General features: G+C 45.3%; 1 protein-coding gene across 1 annotated transcript in view; it reads left to right on the top strand.

The window, feature by feature from the left end:
* Positions 1–6,136: 6,136 nt before the first annotated feature.
* slc67a2 (solute carrier family 67 member 2) overlaps positions 6,137–17,706 on the top strand; it is a 43,224-nt gene continuing 31,654 nt past the window's right edge. The window contains exons 1-2 of the mRNA XM_078545625.1: positions 6,137–6,524; positions 17,542–17,629. Coding sequence (XP_078401751.1) covers positions 6,312–6,524; positions 17,542–17,629 — 301 coding nt within the window. The 5' untranslated portion in view covers positions 6,137–6,311. The remainder of the gene's footprint in view (positions 6,525–17,541; positions 17,630–17,706) is intronic.

Here is a 17,706-nt window from a genome sequence, read left to right on the forward strand (position 1 = left end):
TACTGGGTGTCTTATAGGATTGTCAACCTTCCTAGATTGGCCATGAGTCTATCAGTCGTTTATCTCCCAATGACTATTGAAAGCAATCTAGGATTCTTTTTAGTGTATAAAGTGATTTTGATTTATCAGGAGTGCATTGCCCTGGATTATGAAATGACTTATTCTGATTAATGGCATTGGGAAGAGAATAAAGTACCCACCCTAATGTCCAGATAAGCCACTCGGGATGATCTGGGGTGCTTTGTCAGATCAGACCTGGATCTTTCTCCTCATTTTCCTGTTCCTGCTGGGTTGGCATGAATCTGATTGATTTCTCTATCAGGTGTCCTGGTTTTAACCATGTGAGAAAATAACCAAGAAGTTTAACTGGATTCACTGATGAGGAAAGTTTACAGCACTTGTCACTGGTTTTTGTTTGTTTTTAGCTCTGTGTGGAGTCTCCTCAGTCTCTGCCCCATGCAATCTCCACAGACCAGAGCTGGGTGCTACTGAACCACGGACAGTGCTGGAGAATTGGTGCTAATTCAGGGGCATTTCCCCCTTCTTGCTCGTTGCCCGCTACTCACAACAGATCAGCCTTTCAGGTCTGGGGCTCTGAGTTAATGCAGGTGTGATCCAGGATGGAGATGGGATGGAAGATGATCCTAGTGGGATTGTTTTGGATTGGGGGGAAAGAGTCTAATTTTAATGGGAATTTGGAGCAGAAGCAGACAGCGCTGCAGGGTGTCTTCAATGAATGTCTGTCCCCAGGGAATCAATGTAAATCTGCAGTGCCGACAGAACGAGTTTCTCCCTCTTTATCTTTTTGGTGGAAGCTGACCCTAATAGGATTTTATTTTGGGGCGAGGAAAATATCAATCTTCATGAAATTTTAATTCAGGCAGGATTTGGAAGTATTTATTTGTTTTTCAGGTTTCCACTTTAGGACAAGTTGAACCTCAAGACTGTTCATTGAAATCCTGTTTTATTGCTAGTTTACACTACTGCAGTGATTGGATAATGTTGAATTCTCAAGTCTGCTCTGTATAAAAGGGATATATTTTCCACTTCTGTACAAACAGAGACATTCACAATAGGAAACTTTCCCCAGGAATTGATTTTCCTCTTTTGCATTTCCTTAGAACTAGGGTTGCCAACCCTCCAGGATTGGCCTGGAGTCTCCAGGAATTGAAGGACACTGCTGTGTGCAATCCTGGAAAAAACTCACTCGGACATTAAAAAATATTGTTTTTTTGTCATTTTCTTTGAACATTTCTATTCTCCACATGTAAAAATATTAAAAATGGGGGTGGGGGTAGTGGGGATGGCTGTTTGGCTGACAGTCAAGCATCATCCAATTGGGTAATGAATGTTTTTGCTTTCCAATTGGTGTGGGAAGGCAGTGTGTCCAAAGTATGTTTGTGTTGGCTGACTAACGGCTGGAGCGTGAGGGCAAGTTATGTGATGAATCCACCAAGAATACATTTAATCACAGTTGGCAACTCTACTTAGAACCTGCTTGCGCCACACCACGGGCTTTCCATGATTTCACTTCTGCCAACATCTCCTGAAACATAAAAGCAAAGAACTGCGGATGCTGGAAATCCAAAACAAAAACAGAAACAGAAATACCTGGAAAAACTCAGCAGGTCTGGCAGCATCGGCGGAGAAGAACACAGTTGACATTTCGAGTCCTCATGACCCTTCAACAGAACTAAGTAAAAATAGGAAAGGGGTGAAATATAAGCTGGTTTAAGGGGGGGGGGTGGGGTTGTTGGGACAAGAAGCCAGTAATAGGTGGAGATAACCAAAATATGTCACAGACAAAAGGACAAAGAGGTGTTGAAGGTGGTGATATTATCTAAAGGAATGTGCTAATTAAGGGTAGAAAGCAGGACAAACAAGGTACAGATAGCTCTAGTGGGGGTGGGGTGGGGTGAAGGAATACTAAAAAGGCTAAAAGGTAAAGATAAAACAATGGGTGGAAATAGATTTAAAAATAATGGAAATAGGTGAGAAAAGAAAAATCTATATAAATTATTGGAAAAAACAAAAAGGAGGGGGAAGAAACGGAAAGGGGGTGGGGATGGAGGAGAGAGTTCATGATCTAAAATTGTTGAACTCAATATTCAGTCCGGAAGGCTGTAAAGTGCCTAGTCGGAAGATGAGGTGCTGTTCCTCCAGTTTGCGTTGAGCTTCACTGGAACAATGCAGCATGCCAAGGACAGACATGTGGGCAAGAGAGCAGGGTGGAGTGTTAAAATGGCAAGCGACAGGGAGGTTTGGGTCTTTCTTGCGGACAGACCGCAGGTGTTCTGCAAAGCGGTCGCCCAGTTTGCGTTTGGTCTCTCCAATGTAGAGGAGACCGCATCGGGAGCAACGAATGCAGTAGACTAAGTTAGGGGAAATGCAAGTGAAATGCTGCTTCACTTGAAAGGAGTGTTTGGGCCCTTGGACGGTGAGGAGAGAGGAAGTGAAGGGGCAGGTGTTGCATCTTCTGCGGTTGCATGGGAAGGTGCGGTGGGAGGGGGTTGAGGAGTAGGGGGTGATGGAGGAGTGGACCAGGGTGTCACGGAGGGAACGATCCCTACAGAATGCCACCAGGGGAGGTTAAGGGAAGATGTGTTTGGTGGTGGCATCATGCTGGAGTTGGCGGAAATGGGGGAGGATGATCCTTTGAATGCGGAGGCTGGTGGGGTGATAAGTGAGGACAAGGGGGACCCTATCATGTTTCTGGGAGGGAGGAGAAGACGTCAGGGCGGATGCGCGGGAGATGGGCCGGACACGGTTGAGGGCCCTGTCAACCACCGTGGGTGGAAAACCTCGGTTAAGGAAGAAGGAGGACATGTCAGAGGAACTGTTGTTGAAAGTAGCATCATCAGAACAGATGCGACGGAGGCGAAGGAACTGAAAGAATGGGATGGAGTCCTTACAGGAAGCGGGGTGTGAGGAGCTGTAGTCAAGGTAGCTGTGGGAGTCGGTAGGCTTGTAATGGATATTGGTGGACAGTCTATCACCAGAAATTGAGACAGAGAGGTCAAGGGAGGGAGGGGAAGTGTCAGAGATGGATCACGTGAAAATGATGGAGGGGTGGAAATTGGAAGCAAAATTAATAAATTTTTCCAGGTCCCGACGAGAGCATGAAGCAGCACCGAACTAATCATCGATGTACCGGAGAAAGAGTTGTGGGAGGGGGCCGGAGTAGGACTGGAACAAGGAATGTTCCACATAGCCCATAAAGAGACAGGCATAGCTGGGGCCCATGCGGGTACCCATAGCCACACCTTTTATTTGGAGGAAGTGCGAGGAGTATAAGGAGAAATTGTTCAGTGTGAGAACAAGTTCAGCCAGATGGAGGAGAGTAGTGGTGGATGGGGATTGTTCGAGGAAGAAGTGGAGAGCCGCCAGACCATCCCCGTGGGGGATGGAGGTGTAGAGGGATTGGACGTCCATGGTGAAGAGGAGGCGGTTGGGGCCAGGGAACTGGAAATTGTTGATGTGACGTAAGGTGTCAGAGGAATCACGGATGTAGGTGGGAAGGGACTGGACAAGGGGAGAGAGAAGGGAGTCAAGATAGCGAGAAATGAGTTCCGTGGGGCAGGAACAGGCTGACACGATCGGTCTGCCAGGACAGTCCTGTTTGTGGATTTTGGGTAGGAGGTAGAAGCGGGCCGTCCGAGGTTGGGCGACTATCAGGTTGGAAGCTGTGGAAGGTAGATCTCCAGAGGAGATGAGGTCAGTGACAGTCCTGGAAACAATGGCTTGATGCTCAGTGGTGGGGTCATGGTCCAGGGACAGGTAGGAGGTCTGCGAGTTGACGCTCAGCCTCCGCGAGGTAGAGGTCAGCGCGCCAGACAACAGCATCACCCTTGTCAGCGGGTTTGATGACAATGTTAGGGTTGGACTTGAGAGAACGGAGTGCAGTAAGTTCAGAGACAGGTTAGAATGGGTGAGAGAAGCAGAGAAATTGAGATGACTAATGTCACCCCGACAGTTCTCAATGAAAAGATCAAGAGAAGGTAAGAATCCAGAGGGAGGGGTCCAGGTGGAGGAAGAATATTGGAGGTGGGTAAAAGGATCCATTGAACGGGGAGAGGACTCCTGCCCAAAGAAGTGAGCATGGAGACGAAGGCGGCGGAAGAAGAGTTCAGCATCGTACCGAGCCCGAAATTCATTGAGATGAGGGCATAAGGGTATGAAACTAAGTCCTTTGCTGAGCACTGAACGTTCAGCGTCAGAGAGGTGAAGGTCAGGGGTATAGTGAATACACGGCCGGGGCTGGGATTGGAAGACGGGATGGGGACAGAGGGACAGGCAGGGGTGGAGGGTCCTGGATGGGTGTTGGTGTCGATGAGTTGTTGGAGCTTGAGTTCCTTAGCACTTGAGAGAAAGAGAAAAAGTTTCTTGTTGAGGCGTCGGATGAGACGAAGAATAAAATGAAACTGGGGGCACACGCAGCTTTTAAAAAGGGTGCGGCGGTGCTGCTGGAGGGAGAGGTCGAGTGTGTTCATATGGCGGCACATGGCACTGAGTGTCGATCTCAGAATGCGACGGGAACGGCAGTCCTAGGAGCGTTGTATGTCCCGGAGATACCTGTAATCCTGGGTGGGTTCGAAACATGAGGGATGGAATTTCAGTTGAAATCCACGTGGGGTAAGTCGGAGACGGAGACAGTCACTGAGAAAGGAAATATGGCTGAGGTTTTCCACCCACGGTGGTTGACAGGGTCCTCAACTGTGTCCGGCCCATCTCCTGCGGATCCGCCCTTACGCCTTCTCCTCCCTCCCAGAAACATGATAGGGTCCCCCTTGTCCTCACCTATCACCCCACCAGCCTCCGTATTCAAAGGATCAACCTCCGCCATTTCCGCCAACTCCAGCTTGATGCCACCACCAAACACATCTTCCCTTCACCCCCCCGGCGGCATTCCGTAGGGATTGTTCCCTCCGTGACACCCTGGTCCACTCCTCCATTACTCCCTACTCCTCAACCCCCTCCCACGGCACCTTCCCATGCAACCTCAGAAGATGCAACACCTGTCCCTTCACTTCCTCTCTCCTCACCGTCCAAGAGCCCAAACACTCCTTTCAAGTGAAGCAGCATTTCACTTGCACTTCCCTCAAATTAGTCTACTGCATTTGTTGCTCCCAATGCGGTTTCCTCTACATTGGAGAGTCCAAACGCAGACTGGGTGACCGCTTTGCAGAACACCTTCGGTCTGTCCGCAAGCATTACCCAGACCTCCCTGTTGCTTGCCATTTCAACACTCAACCCTGCTCTCATGCCCACATGTCTGTCCTTTTCTTGCTGCATTGTTCCAGTGAAGCTCAACGCAAACTGGAGGAACAGCACCTCATCTTCCGACTAGGCACTTTACAGCCTTCCGGACTGAATATTGAGTTCAACAATTTTAGATCATGAACTCTCTCCTCCATCCCCACCCCCTTTCCGTTTTTTCCCCCTCCTTTTTGTTTTTTTCCAATAATTTATATAGATTTTTCTTTTCTCACCTATTTCCATTATTTTTAAATCTATTTCCACCCATTGTTTTATCTCTACCTTTTAGTCCTTTTAGTATTCCTTCACCCCACCCCACCCCACCTCACCTCCACTAGAGCTATCTGTACCTTGTTTGTCCTGCTTTCTACCCTTAATTAGCACATTCCTTTAGATAATATCACCACCTTCAACACCTCTTTGTCCTTTTGTCTGTGGCATCTTTTGGTTATCTCCACCTATTACTGGCTTCTTGTCCCAACAAACCGCCCCCCTCCCCCCCCCCCCCCCCCCCACCGCCTTTTCCTATTTTTACTTAGTTCTGTTGAAGGGTCATGAGTACTCGAAACGTCAACTGTGCTCTTCTCCGCCGATGCTGCCAGACGCGCTGAATTTTTCCAGGTATTTCTGTTTTGGATCTCCTGAAACATGTCCAGTCAGAGTTGGGAACACTAGTGTCTGCATATTCCAGGAAGAAGATTCTGAAGAAGTCATATGGACTGGTAACGTTAACTCTGTCTTTCTCTCCACAGGTGCTGTCAGACCTGCTGAGTGTTTGCAGCATTTTTTGTTTTTGTTACATATTCCAGGAAATAAGATCACAGGACCTCTGACCTGCAACTGTCCCTCCCCCAGACCCCTGCCATTGGTTGCCCAACATGTAAAGCCCAGGCTTCGCGATGCTTTTCAAATGGTTCCCATTTTGACTTTTGAAAATCTGGCCACCTTACTTGCAAAAGGCGATTGAACAAAAGGGTCAATTTGATCCATTCCTTTGCCCCCACTGCAGAATTGTGTCCGAATCTCCGGGAGTGGAACCATTGCGCGGTGTGCGCATGTGCAGTTCCACTTGCGTAGAATGGGCGGACACCGAATTCTATTTGGTTGGCACGAGAGGATTGCGCGCCTCCCTCCCCCCACGGTCCAGCGCTGCTAACGCGAGCCGGCGCGCGGCTGCTATTCAGACAATGGGGTTTGTCAGCTCGCGCAGCCCGCATGACCCCGGCCGCCGGGCTCTCATGCTTCGCCTGTATCTGGTGGGATTCCTGGTAAGTGACATTGTGGGGTCATGTGACTGACTGCTCATTGGCTGAGGAAGTAACATATTTGAGTGTAAGCTTGTTGCACTCTGCGAACAGGAATTGGGGGTATAAATAGCGACATTATTAAACCCCCCCCCATTTTAAAATGGTGTCCAGCAACTGGTTGGAGAGAACAGTATCGTTCATATGTTCTGCCTGTAAATTCCTGTACTGCTGCCAAAATTTCACCCCCCCCACCCTGACCTTGAGCCCCGAACATTAATATCCTTTCAGCTACTAGCGATATTTTTTTTAAACACTGAGGTATAATCACATTGCCGTAAGGATCCTACCTGGCGTAAAATACGTCCCGGTGCAATGAATTCAATTTTTCTATGGACCACCCCAACTTAATGAATTACACCAAAAATGGACGAAATATACTTCATGATTTTGAAGTATCTTAAGTATTGTTTACACAGCTGTTCCAGCTATGATCACATGTAACAGCACGAGAAAGCTTAAATTCTAACGAGTTAAATAAGAGCGAGCTTTCCCTAGAGGAACTGGGTAAAGTAAATAAAACTGGAAATCCTTGATACAGATTTGGTCTGAGTGAGCTTTTTGATAAATTTACAAGTAGAATTCCAAGAGTTAAAAGCCTGGATTTTCATGTAAGTTTCAATTTCACAAGTTGACTATTTGTTAAATCTCCATTGGATGGACAGGGATTTGGACACCTGCTGCTACTAGTTTGTGACATTTCTGATGCCTATACAGCATTCAGAAATTCCTGTCCCTCTGTCACATTCCATTTGCATGGTCATGTAGCCAGAATGCCTGACACTCGCTTACCAAAACGAATCTTTTATGGAGAGCTTGAGTCTGGGCTGTGCTCTCATGGCAGCCAAAGGAAATGCAAAAAGGATACTCTGAAGGCTTCACTTAGGAGTTTTGATATCGACTGAGAGTCCTAGGAGAAGCTTGTCTGGGATCGCTGCACTTGGTGCAACCAAATAAAAAATGTTGCAGCCTCTTTCGCAAGCAAGCGCATGTGAGAGGAAGAGGAAATCCCAAGCCAGCAACTCATCCAAAACTCAATCATCTGTGGTAACCTGTCCTATTGCAGCAGAACTTGCCAGGTATAAATCAGCCTTAGCAGTCACCTATGTGCCCACTGGGGCCCTACCAAACAGCCCAGGTCCTTGAAGGGCAAACAAGATTTATATTAACTTCTAAACTGCCTTCACTGGAAATGTTTAAATTATAGGTGCGCCTATAGTAATCTCCCACACTTGAAGACGATTCTATGTTTCTGAAGTAATGATGCTTCACTTGGGCCTTTGTGTGAAATCTTGATTACCCAACAGACTTTAGAGGCCCCTGCTCCTCTGTCCTTATGATCAGGAACAGTTAAGCAGTGGGGGCCTTCCCATTTCCTACCCCCAACTCCAACCCTTCCTGCCACCTTTCACCCATTAATACACTGCTGGCAGAATGCATTGCATTCTTGGCATCAAACTGTGCTGTTCTTCCATCAGACTCCTGGGCCATTGGAACCTGGCTCCTCTTTGGCAGTTTCTTCACGCTTCTTTCTACCTAGTTAGCCACCTTTAGCTATTCACACTGCCTCTGTGTCTTGCATTGGCCTTTCATTTCTTTGATTTCTCTTATAATAGGATTCATACACATGGGTGTATCTTCTGTCATTTAATCATTTCAGCATTTTACAAGTCAACATATTTCTGTTCCTGCATATGTGGTGTTTGTATTTACCCCATACCTCTTTCCCTCATTCTGTTCCTTTTTAAATGCTGTCAATCTGAAGAACAGTCTTTAAAAAACATAGGTTTTTGTGCCTTGTAAGGAAAATTTTTATTTTAGTATTTAGAAAAGGCTGCAGCCCTGCACCTGCATGAGACGAATAAATTCAATGTGCAGTCAACACTTGGGGCAGGATTTTACCGTCGGCGAGCGGGGGCGGGGCCAGCCCGCCGATGCGTAAAATAACGCACGGTGACGGAGGGATCTCCTGACGTCACCACGTCCTATTTAAATTTTCAGGAAGGCAGGAGCGCAGCAAAATCAGCTGCGCACCTGCCAACCTGTCAATGGCCAATTGAGGCCATTGACACGATTAATTAAAGGACCTGCCTGTCCAACCCGGGCAGGCCAGGAGCCCCGGCGGTAACTATAAAAAACATGAAACCTCATCCACTGGTGGGATGAGGTTTCATGTAGGGTTTTAAAAATTTTAATACAGTAATTATGAAAATTATGAATATGTCCCAACTCATGTGATATTGTCACGTGAAGGGACATGTAAGGGCATTTTTTTTTTCTATTTTTAAAATTGTTGAAAGTAGAGGCAATCTCCCTGAGGCAGCACTTAGGCTCAGGGACATGAGTGCGCTCTTTCGTGCACGTGCGCGAAAGAGCGCACTTGCGATCTTAGGCATTCCCCCCCACCTGCACAGGGAGCACATAGCACATCCCTGCGGATGTCACGCTGGGCGGGCCTTAATTTGCCCACCCACGTAAAATGGTGCCGCGCCTCCGATCGGGGGCGCCGATCGGAAGAGCGCCCGCGCGCGCCCACCCATCAACTTCCCTCCCGACGGGGGATGAATTCTGCCCGTAAAGGTTTATCAAAGGTTAAGTGAGCCAACGTACTCAACTTAAGGACTTAAAAATAGGAGCAGGAGTAGGCTACTTTTGATTTATTGATTCATGGAATGTGGGCATTGCTGGCTAGTCTAGCATTTATTTCCCATCCCTAATTGCCCTTGAGAAGGTGGTGATGAACTGCCGTCTTGAACCACTGCAGTCTTATGTGGAGTAGGTACACCCACAGTGCTGTTAGGGAGGGAGTTCCAGGATTTTGACCCAGTGACAGTGAAGAAATGGTGAAATATTTCCAAGTCAGAATGGTGAATGACTTGGAGGGGAATTTTGAGGTGGTGGTATTCCCATGTGTCTGCTGCTCTTGCCCTTCTAGATGGTAGTGGTTGTGGGTTTGGAAGGTGCTGTCTAAGGAGCCTTGGTGAGTTCCTGCAGTGCATCTTGTAGATGGTACACACTGCTGCTACTGTTCATTCGTGGTCGAGGGAGTGAATGTTTGTGGATGGGATGCCTATCTCTGGGGTGCTTTGTCCTGGATGGTGTCAAGCTTCTTGAGTATTGTGGGAGCTGCCATCTCCCAGGCAAGTGTTGAGTATTCCGTCACACTCCTGACTTGTGCCTTGTAGATGGTGGACAGGCTTTGGGGCGTCAGGAGGTGAGTTACTCGTTGCTGGATTTCCAGCCTCTGATTTGCTCTTGTAGCCACAGTATTTATATGGCTAGTCCAGTTCAGTTTCTGGTCAATGGTAACTCCCAGGAGGTTGATAGCGGGGATTCAGTGATGGTGATGCCATTGAATGCCAAGGAGCAATGGTTAGATTACCTCTTGTTGGAGATGGTCATTGCCTGGTACTTGTGTGGCGTGAATGTTACTTGCCATTTGTCAGCCTAAGCCTGGATATTGCCCAGGTCTTGCTGCATTTGGACATGAATTGCTTCAGTATCTGAGGAGTCGCAAATGGTGCTGAACATTGTGCAATTATCAGCTTCTCATCCAACATCAAGATTGCATAAACTGTGGTCACAGAAAACAGTTGCGCTCAACCATTTCTCTTTCCAACTTCCCTTCTTTTCTGATTTCTTCCCACCTATGGCCATGTTCTCACTCCATTTATGCTGTTTGTAGCTGTGCCAAGCCTGTGGTCCTCGGTATCCATCCTTCTCATAGTCACGATCTCCAGTCTGATGTCTTATTGTCCCAATACTATGAAAAAACTATTGGTGTCTAGAGTTAGTAAGGCATGAACTGATATAAGCCTTCAATTTAAAGTGGCAAAGTGAATCCAAATGTAAGCAAATACCAGATAGAATGTTGTATTGCGACATATAAGCCCGATAATTTGTGGGGAGGATGTGGGAGCATGTGATTGCAGAGTGGGGTGATGGGAAGCCTGTAAGTGCCAGGAACACAGAAGCCCTGTTGAACTTAACAGCAGGATCTCTTTTCTTTACTCAATTTTCTCTACAGTAAGCCGTACGGTCTCGATGGGCCAAATGGCCTTCATCAGTACCAGAATGAGGCTATGACTGTGTCTCCTGCAGGACAGCTGGCCTGATTGAGAGTATAACCAGATGCTTGCCAATGGTAGAAGAACATTGCGACAGTTCCTCGCAATGCGGAAGCATTGTGGGTTGGTGGTGGTGGAAGGGCATGGATTGGCATTCAGATGGAGGGGGGATCCAGGTGAGATTCTAGTTAGGTGGGGTGGGTTGGCCTATCATGCCAGAAAAATTGTTTGAGGTGCCATGGGGAAGTGCTTCTGTTACTCCTGCCTCATAAGCAGTATTCACATACCTGCTTGACCTAACTACTTCCACCTCCCTCAAGCTGCTGGTTCCTGAACCCTGGAAAATCTGGTCAACTAATGTTAAATCCAAATAGCTGCCAAAATCTGTAGAAGGGAGCCTCATTAACATATTATGACCATGACCCCACTTCTCCAGAGCAGGTTACTTGGATGCTCCCAAATCCACTGTGTTTAAAATGGAAGTAAGTGCATTCATGTTGAGTTATTGTCTGATTTTGCATATTTGCCTACCATGGGGGTTTTAAAATCTGCTCCCCATTGTACTCTTAGTTGTTTTTGCAGTCCTTTAATTGTAGCTTTTTTTAACTACTTAACTAATCCAAATTGAAATATAAGAATAGAAGTAATTTTATTTACTATTTCTCAATCTTAATTTTTTACCAGCTTTGCGCAACTTGAGGACATCTTAGATAAAAGCAAAATACTGTGGATGCTGGAATCCGAAATAAAAACAGAAAATGCTGGAAAAACTCAGCAGGTCTGACAGCATCTGTGGAGAGAGAAACAGAGTTAACGTTTCGAGTCTGTATGACCCTTCTTCATCAGCTCGGAATCAGCTTAACTCTGTTTCTCTCTCCACAGATGCTGTCAGATCTGTTGAGTTTTTCCAGCATTTTCTGTTTTTATTGAGGACATCTTAAGTGTTTCACAGCTAGTTAAGTAATATTTGAAATGTAGTTGCTGATGTAATGTAGAAAAATGAAGCAGATAATTTGCACAATCAAGCTCCCACAATCAGCAATGAGATAATTAATGAAATTATGAATTCTTTGCTGGTGGTTAAATGGTAAATGTTGATCTGGACACTGGGAGAACTTTCTGCCTTTCTTAGAATAGTGCTGTGGGATCTTTAATATCCACTTGGAACTGCAGGTCAGACCTTGCTTTAAAGTCTAATCTGAAAGATGACGCCTCTGACATTGCAGCATTCAGTCAGTATTGTGCAGAAGTGTCAGCGTAGATTATGTACTCTATTTTCTGGCTGAAATGTGAGCATTGCCACTGAACCAAGGTTAACACCTCCACAGATGCTGCCTGACCTGCTGAATCCATGTGTTGTTTTGTGTTTCAGATTTCCATCATCAGCAGTATTTAACTTTTTGTTCAACCTTTTCTTCCTATTTGCTTTATTTTCTTACATCCATGTCGCATTGAATGAATCCATTTGCATTACTCAAGGTGACTCATGGGAGTCCTCTACTACCACAGCCCCATTAATGGCTAGGTATCAATTTGGTATCAACAAAATTCACATAGCCTACTTTGGCAAGTCAACTGTGTAGGTTTGTAGTAAGAATCTGGTGGCATCAAGTAACAACAGTGGCATTTGTTGTTAACTGTAGCTACAGGATATTTTACATTGGTATTTGCGCTAGAGAAGGCTATGTAAATGACTTTCACATACTCACTCTGAATAACCTGTCTCAGCCACATCTGAGCCACATATATAATATATGCATTGATCTTTAACATGAGGTAGGTACACAATTCAGGCTAACAGCAACAGTAAGGTAATAGTGTATTATACTTTACTACCCATTAATTATAAGCTAATGTGTTGGTACAGGGTGATTCGCTGATTAATATTGGCTTTTATTTTAGCATTGCTTATGCCAACTTTTGAAGTTATCTGAAGTTAAATCTGTTCACTGTAACAAAAATTCAAATAGCAGGGGCAGATGTTCAAAAAATTTAGGATGTTTGAACTAAGGAACGAAGTCAGAAAACTTCTTCATCTGAAAGATAAAAATAGGTTACTAAGAAAAGCGATTGGACATTATGGATGGGATTTTCCGGCCCTGCCTGTAGTATAGCATAATACTTCCAGTCCTGCCGAAAGTCTATGGACTTTTGGCTGGCCTGCTGCAGCCTCCACGGCGGGTCCCACCACAGCAGGGCCGGAAAATCCTGGCCTATCAGTTAACTTCAAGACGTGTTGTGAGCGGTGTGTCCAATATAACACAGGAAACCTGGAAGTAATTTCAGCGCATCTATCTGTGGCATTTTAATCCAGGCACCTTATTATAGTTTTCCTGCTGCATTTAGAGTTGATTCCACGGCAATGGGCATCATGCGGATCCGTATAACGCAATCTCAATTCCAGTATTTAAAGGCCCAATCCAAAGATGGAATTTAGAGGAGTTGGGAGGCTTGACACGTAGACAGCAAGCACAGAACATTGACTTTGGGCACTCAAAGGGCAGCACCCTGCTTTAATTGTTTGCATGAAACTGCTCTCCAGAGTGGTAGTAACTGGTCCAGGAATGGGACAATGATGAGGGGGGATGTGAAATTGGGGACTCCAGTCAAAGCAGTCCCACTCCTTGCCAGTTACCTCCTTCAGCCAGTGCCCGACCTGCTCCCTCCTATTTTGATGGCTGAGTCTTCCCCTGCACGGCTGCAGGTGGAGAAGTCTTTGACAGGCTCCAAATCTCAGAGCTTGACAATCAAGAACATCTCGGCATCAGAGTGGGGATCTGAGCAGCCTGCTTCTATCTCTGCTGAAGCCACCTTGTAGGAGAGGTAGAAAAAGGAACTGTAAAGCTTTGTAGTTGCACAGTGATATGCATGTGGGTGTTTGAAAAAATGCAATATTGTTAATGTTCCATTCTTTAGTAGAACTTTATTCAGTGAGATGGGAGGGGAGGTGGTACTATAGTGGAAATGAAAGTGGACATTGGATTTGATTTTTACATTGGTCCACTAGTGTAACTAACTGAACCACACAGCTGTAAGGAAATATCTGGCATTCAAAGCAGTAATGGGGTTGCCATCCTTCTCTCTCTTAATTTTCTCCTCCTTGGAACCATGCACAGACAATGTGTGATCAGTGCCTTGTTCCTCCTGCAGCCTCAATCCTCACAGCTATGCAATGTGCAGAGTGCAGCATACCACAATCATTTTAGAGACCTTCGATGGTGAGCACTGAAGGGCACCTCCTGATCTGTCCAGGAACCAACATCTTGAGCAGATCACCTAGTCCATGACACATCTGGTTAGAAACATAGAAACTAGGTGCAGGAGTAGGCTATTCAGCCCTTTGAGCCTGATCCACCATTCAATATGATCATGGCTGATCCTCTATCTCAACGCCATATTCCCGCTTTCTTTCCATACCCCTTGATGCCCCTAATATCCAAAAAAAATCAATTTCTTTCTTGAATATACTCAGTGACCCGGCCTCCACAGCCTTCTGTGGTAGAGAATTCCACAAGTTGACCACCCTCTGAGTGAAGAAATTTTTTGTCATCTCAGTCCTAAATGGGCTGCCCCGTATCCTGAGGCTGTGGCCCCTAGTTCTAGACTCCCAACCAGGGGAAGCATCCTCCCTGCATCTTGTCTGTCTAGCCCTGTTAGAATTTTATATGTTTCAATCAGATCTCCTCTTATTCTTTTAAACTCTGGTGAATACAGGCCCAGTTGAACCAATCTCTCCTCATACGACAGTCCTGCCATCCCTGTTATCAGCCTAGTGAACCTTTGCTGCACTCCCTCTGTGGCAAGTATTATCCTTTCTTAGGTAGGGAGACCAAAACTGCATGTAATACTGCAGGTGTAGTCTCACCAAGGCCTTATATAACTGCAGTATGACATCCCCTACTTCTGAACTCAAGTCCTCTTGAAATTAAGGCCAACATACTATTTGCCTTCCTAATTGCTTTGCTGCACCTGCCTGTTCATTGACTGGTGTACAAGGACACCCAGATCCCTTTGCACATCCACATTTCCCAATTCCACCATTTAAATAATACTCTGCCTTTCTGTTTTTCACATTGAAGCGTATAACTTCACATTTATCCATGTTATACTGCATCTGTCATGTGTTTGCCACACACACAACTTGTCTAAATTGCCCTGAAGCCTCCTTGCATCCTACTCACAACCCCGCCCAGTTTTGTCTCATCAGCAAACTTGGAAATATTGCATTTGGTTTCCTCATCCAAGCCATTTATATATATCATGACTAGCTGGGGCCAAGCGCTGATCCCTGCGGTACACCACTAGTCACTGACTGCAATCCAGAAAAAGACCCATTTATTCCCATTCTCTGTTTCCAGTCTGTCAGCCAATTCTCAATCCATGCCTGGATATTACCCCCAATCCCATGTACTTTAATTTTGCCCACTAGCCTCTTATGTAGGACTTTACCAAAAGCCTTCTTGAAATCCAAATACACCACATCCACTGGTTCCCCCTTGTCTTTTCTACTAGTTACATCCTCAAAAAGCGCCAGTACATTCGTTAAGCATGATTTCCCTTTCATAAACCCATGCTCACTTTGTCTAATCCCGTTAATGCTTTTCAAGTATTCTGTTACCATGTCTTTTATAATAGACTCTGGCATTTTCCCCTACTGATGTTAGGCTAACTGGTCTGTAATTTCTCTGTTTTTCTCTCCCTCCTTTTTCAAATAGTGGAGTTACATTTGCCACCCTCCAATTTGTAGGAACTGCTCCAGAGCCTATAGAATTTTGGAAGATGACCACCAATGCATCCAATATTTCCAGGGCCACTTCTTTTAGTACTCTGGGGTGTAGATTGAGGCCCTGGGGATTTTTCGGCCTTTAACCCCATTAATTTCTCTAGTATCATTTTTTTTTACTAATTCTGATTTTCTTCAATTCTTCCCTCTCACTAGACCCTTGGTTCCCTAACATTTCTGGGAAATTATTTGTGTCCTCTTTTGTGATGACAGAACCAAAATATGTGTTCAATTCTTCTGCCATTTCTTTGTTCCCCATTATAATTTCCCCTGTTTCTGACTGTAAGGGCCCTACGTTTGTCTTCGCTAACCTTTTTCTCTTCACATATTTATAGAAGCTTTTACAGTCAGTTCTGATGTTCCTTGCAAGTTTACTCTCATACTCCATTTTCCCCTTCTTGATCAATCTTTTTGTCCACTTTTGCTGAATTCTGAACTGCTCCCAATCCTCAGGCTTGCTGCTTTTTCTGGCAATTTTATATGTCTCCTCTTTAGACCTAATACTATCACTAATTTCTTTTGTAAAAGAATGTCATATTGCATTTGTTGTACCACTCTTGGGTTTCATTAGTTCTCATATTTGTCATCACCAATTGAAAGGATATGCTTTCTCTCCTAATAACCATCCCTTAAGGATACTGACCAGTCCAAAGAAAGCAGGAAACTTAGACGCCCTCAAGATAAAATCATCATGGCAGCTCCCAGGGAATGTGGTGCACACCTGCGTAGACCTTTTCTTGTGGTTGCACACCAGCTGCACATGATGGCAAGGAAGCTTCTGTGGCTGATGAATGCTCATTATTGATCTGGGATAATGTGGATTGCCACATACATGTAATTTGATATCCTGCAGCTGTGGGGAGCCATCCTGACTTAGTGTCTGTTCATTCTGACTGGCATTATCACAGATGAAGTTAGCATGTTTGCCAGAGCTGGTAATTAAGCCATCAGTGGCTTGTCTGATCTGTGTGCGGACAACTGGGAGACTCTGGATATGTCTCCAGCAGTGCCCAAAATAATTCAGAGGGAAACATTTGAGGGTGGTGGTCACTTTTACAAACACTGGTAATATGTGGCCAATAGGTCTAGATGGTGGCAGGTCTTCTGGGAGGCTGCAGATGTCTGCTGCCATCACCTGATATACAACCTAAGCGTCTGGAGAGACTGCACTTCTGAGAAGTCAAAAATAAGCTGAACCTCTGCCTGTGTACCCTGTTGCATGGATATAGCCTCCTGTGAGCTCAACCACTCTCTGCTACTTCCCTCTCCATTTACCACCTGCAGGTCTCTCCACGCAGGCTATAGCTGCAGCTGATAGTCAGGTTGCTCCTTGCCTGAGGTCCATCTACGGCAGACAAGGCACCCCCCAATCAGATCTAAGTCTCACAACTCTTTTTATGTAGAATCTAATCTCTCACCACAAATCCTCTGAACAAACCCTTTCCCGGTGGAAGGTAAAAAAAAAAGCAGCTGGGTGCTGAGTAATTTATTGCTTTATTTGCCTGACTTTTGAGAGCCACTTTAATTGCTGTAGAATGCCCATTTTGGTTTCAATGGGAAGTTTTAAGAAGCCTGGGAGACCTACAGATGCACTATTAAACTTGAATGTAAGTTGAAGTATCACTACAGTGAAATGACTGACATATTTAAGTTGGTATTCTGTCTTTGCAGACAGGGTTGCAAGCAAGCTGTGGAACACACACAAGTTAAACCCACTTTAACCACGCCCCTTCCACACCTAAGCTCACATGCTGCTCCATGTTCACATTCCCCATTATAAGTAGGTTCAAGGGATAACTAGATAATGAGAGAGGAAGGCTTAAGAGAAGTTTGCTTAGCCTAATTGCCTTTTCCTGTATGTCGTTGGATGTGCTGAATCGTAGTACGTAAGAAACTCCATATGATTCCTATACAGATTTGTTGGCTTTGGTTAAATGCTTTTCAGTGATTTTTGACTGAAGTAAGATTTTTACGTATGGGCTAGGAAGCAAATCCTGTCCACCTTAACTGCATTGCCTGATAACTGGGTAAAGTGATATTGAAGCCCCACTCTATACAATACATGTTGACTATGTTTGTATTTATCAAGATAACTTTCATTAATTTAATTTACTTTGTGTGTTTTTATTAGGACTTATTTGGCGTGAGTATGGTAGTTCCTTTATTAAGTCGACACATCAAGCTTCTTGGAGGAAGCTCAACAGTAGCAGGACTAGTAGGTTAGTATGTTCCATTCCATTCCATGAGGGCACACATATGTAAAGTGTTTGCTAGGTAATTATTATCTTGAACTGCC

Source organism: Cetorhinus maximus, chromosome 7 (assembly GCF_964194155.1).
Source record: "Cetorhinus maximus chromosome 7, sCetMax3.hap1.1, whole genome shotgun sequence".
NCBI lineage: Eukaryota > Metazoa > Chordata > Chondrichthyes > Lamniformes > Cetorhinidae > Cetorhinus > Cetorhinus maximus.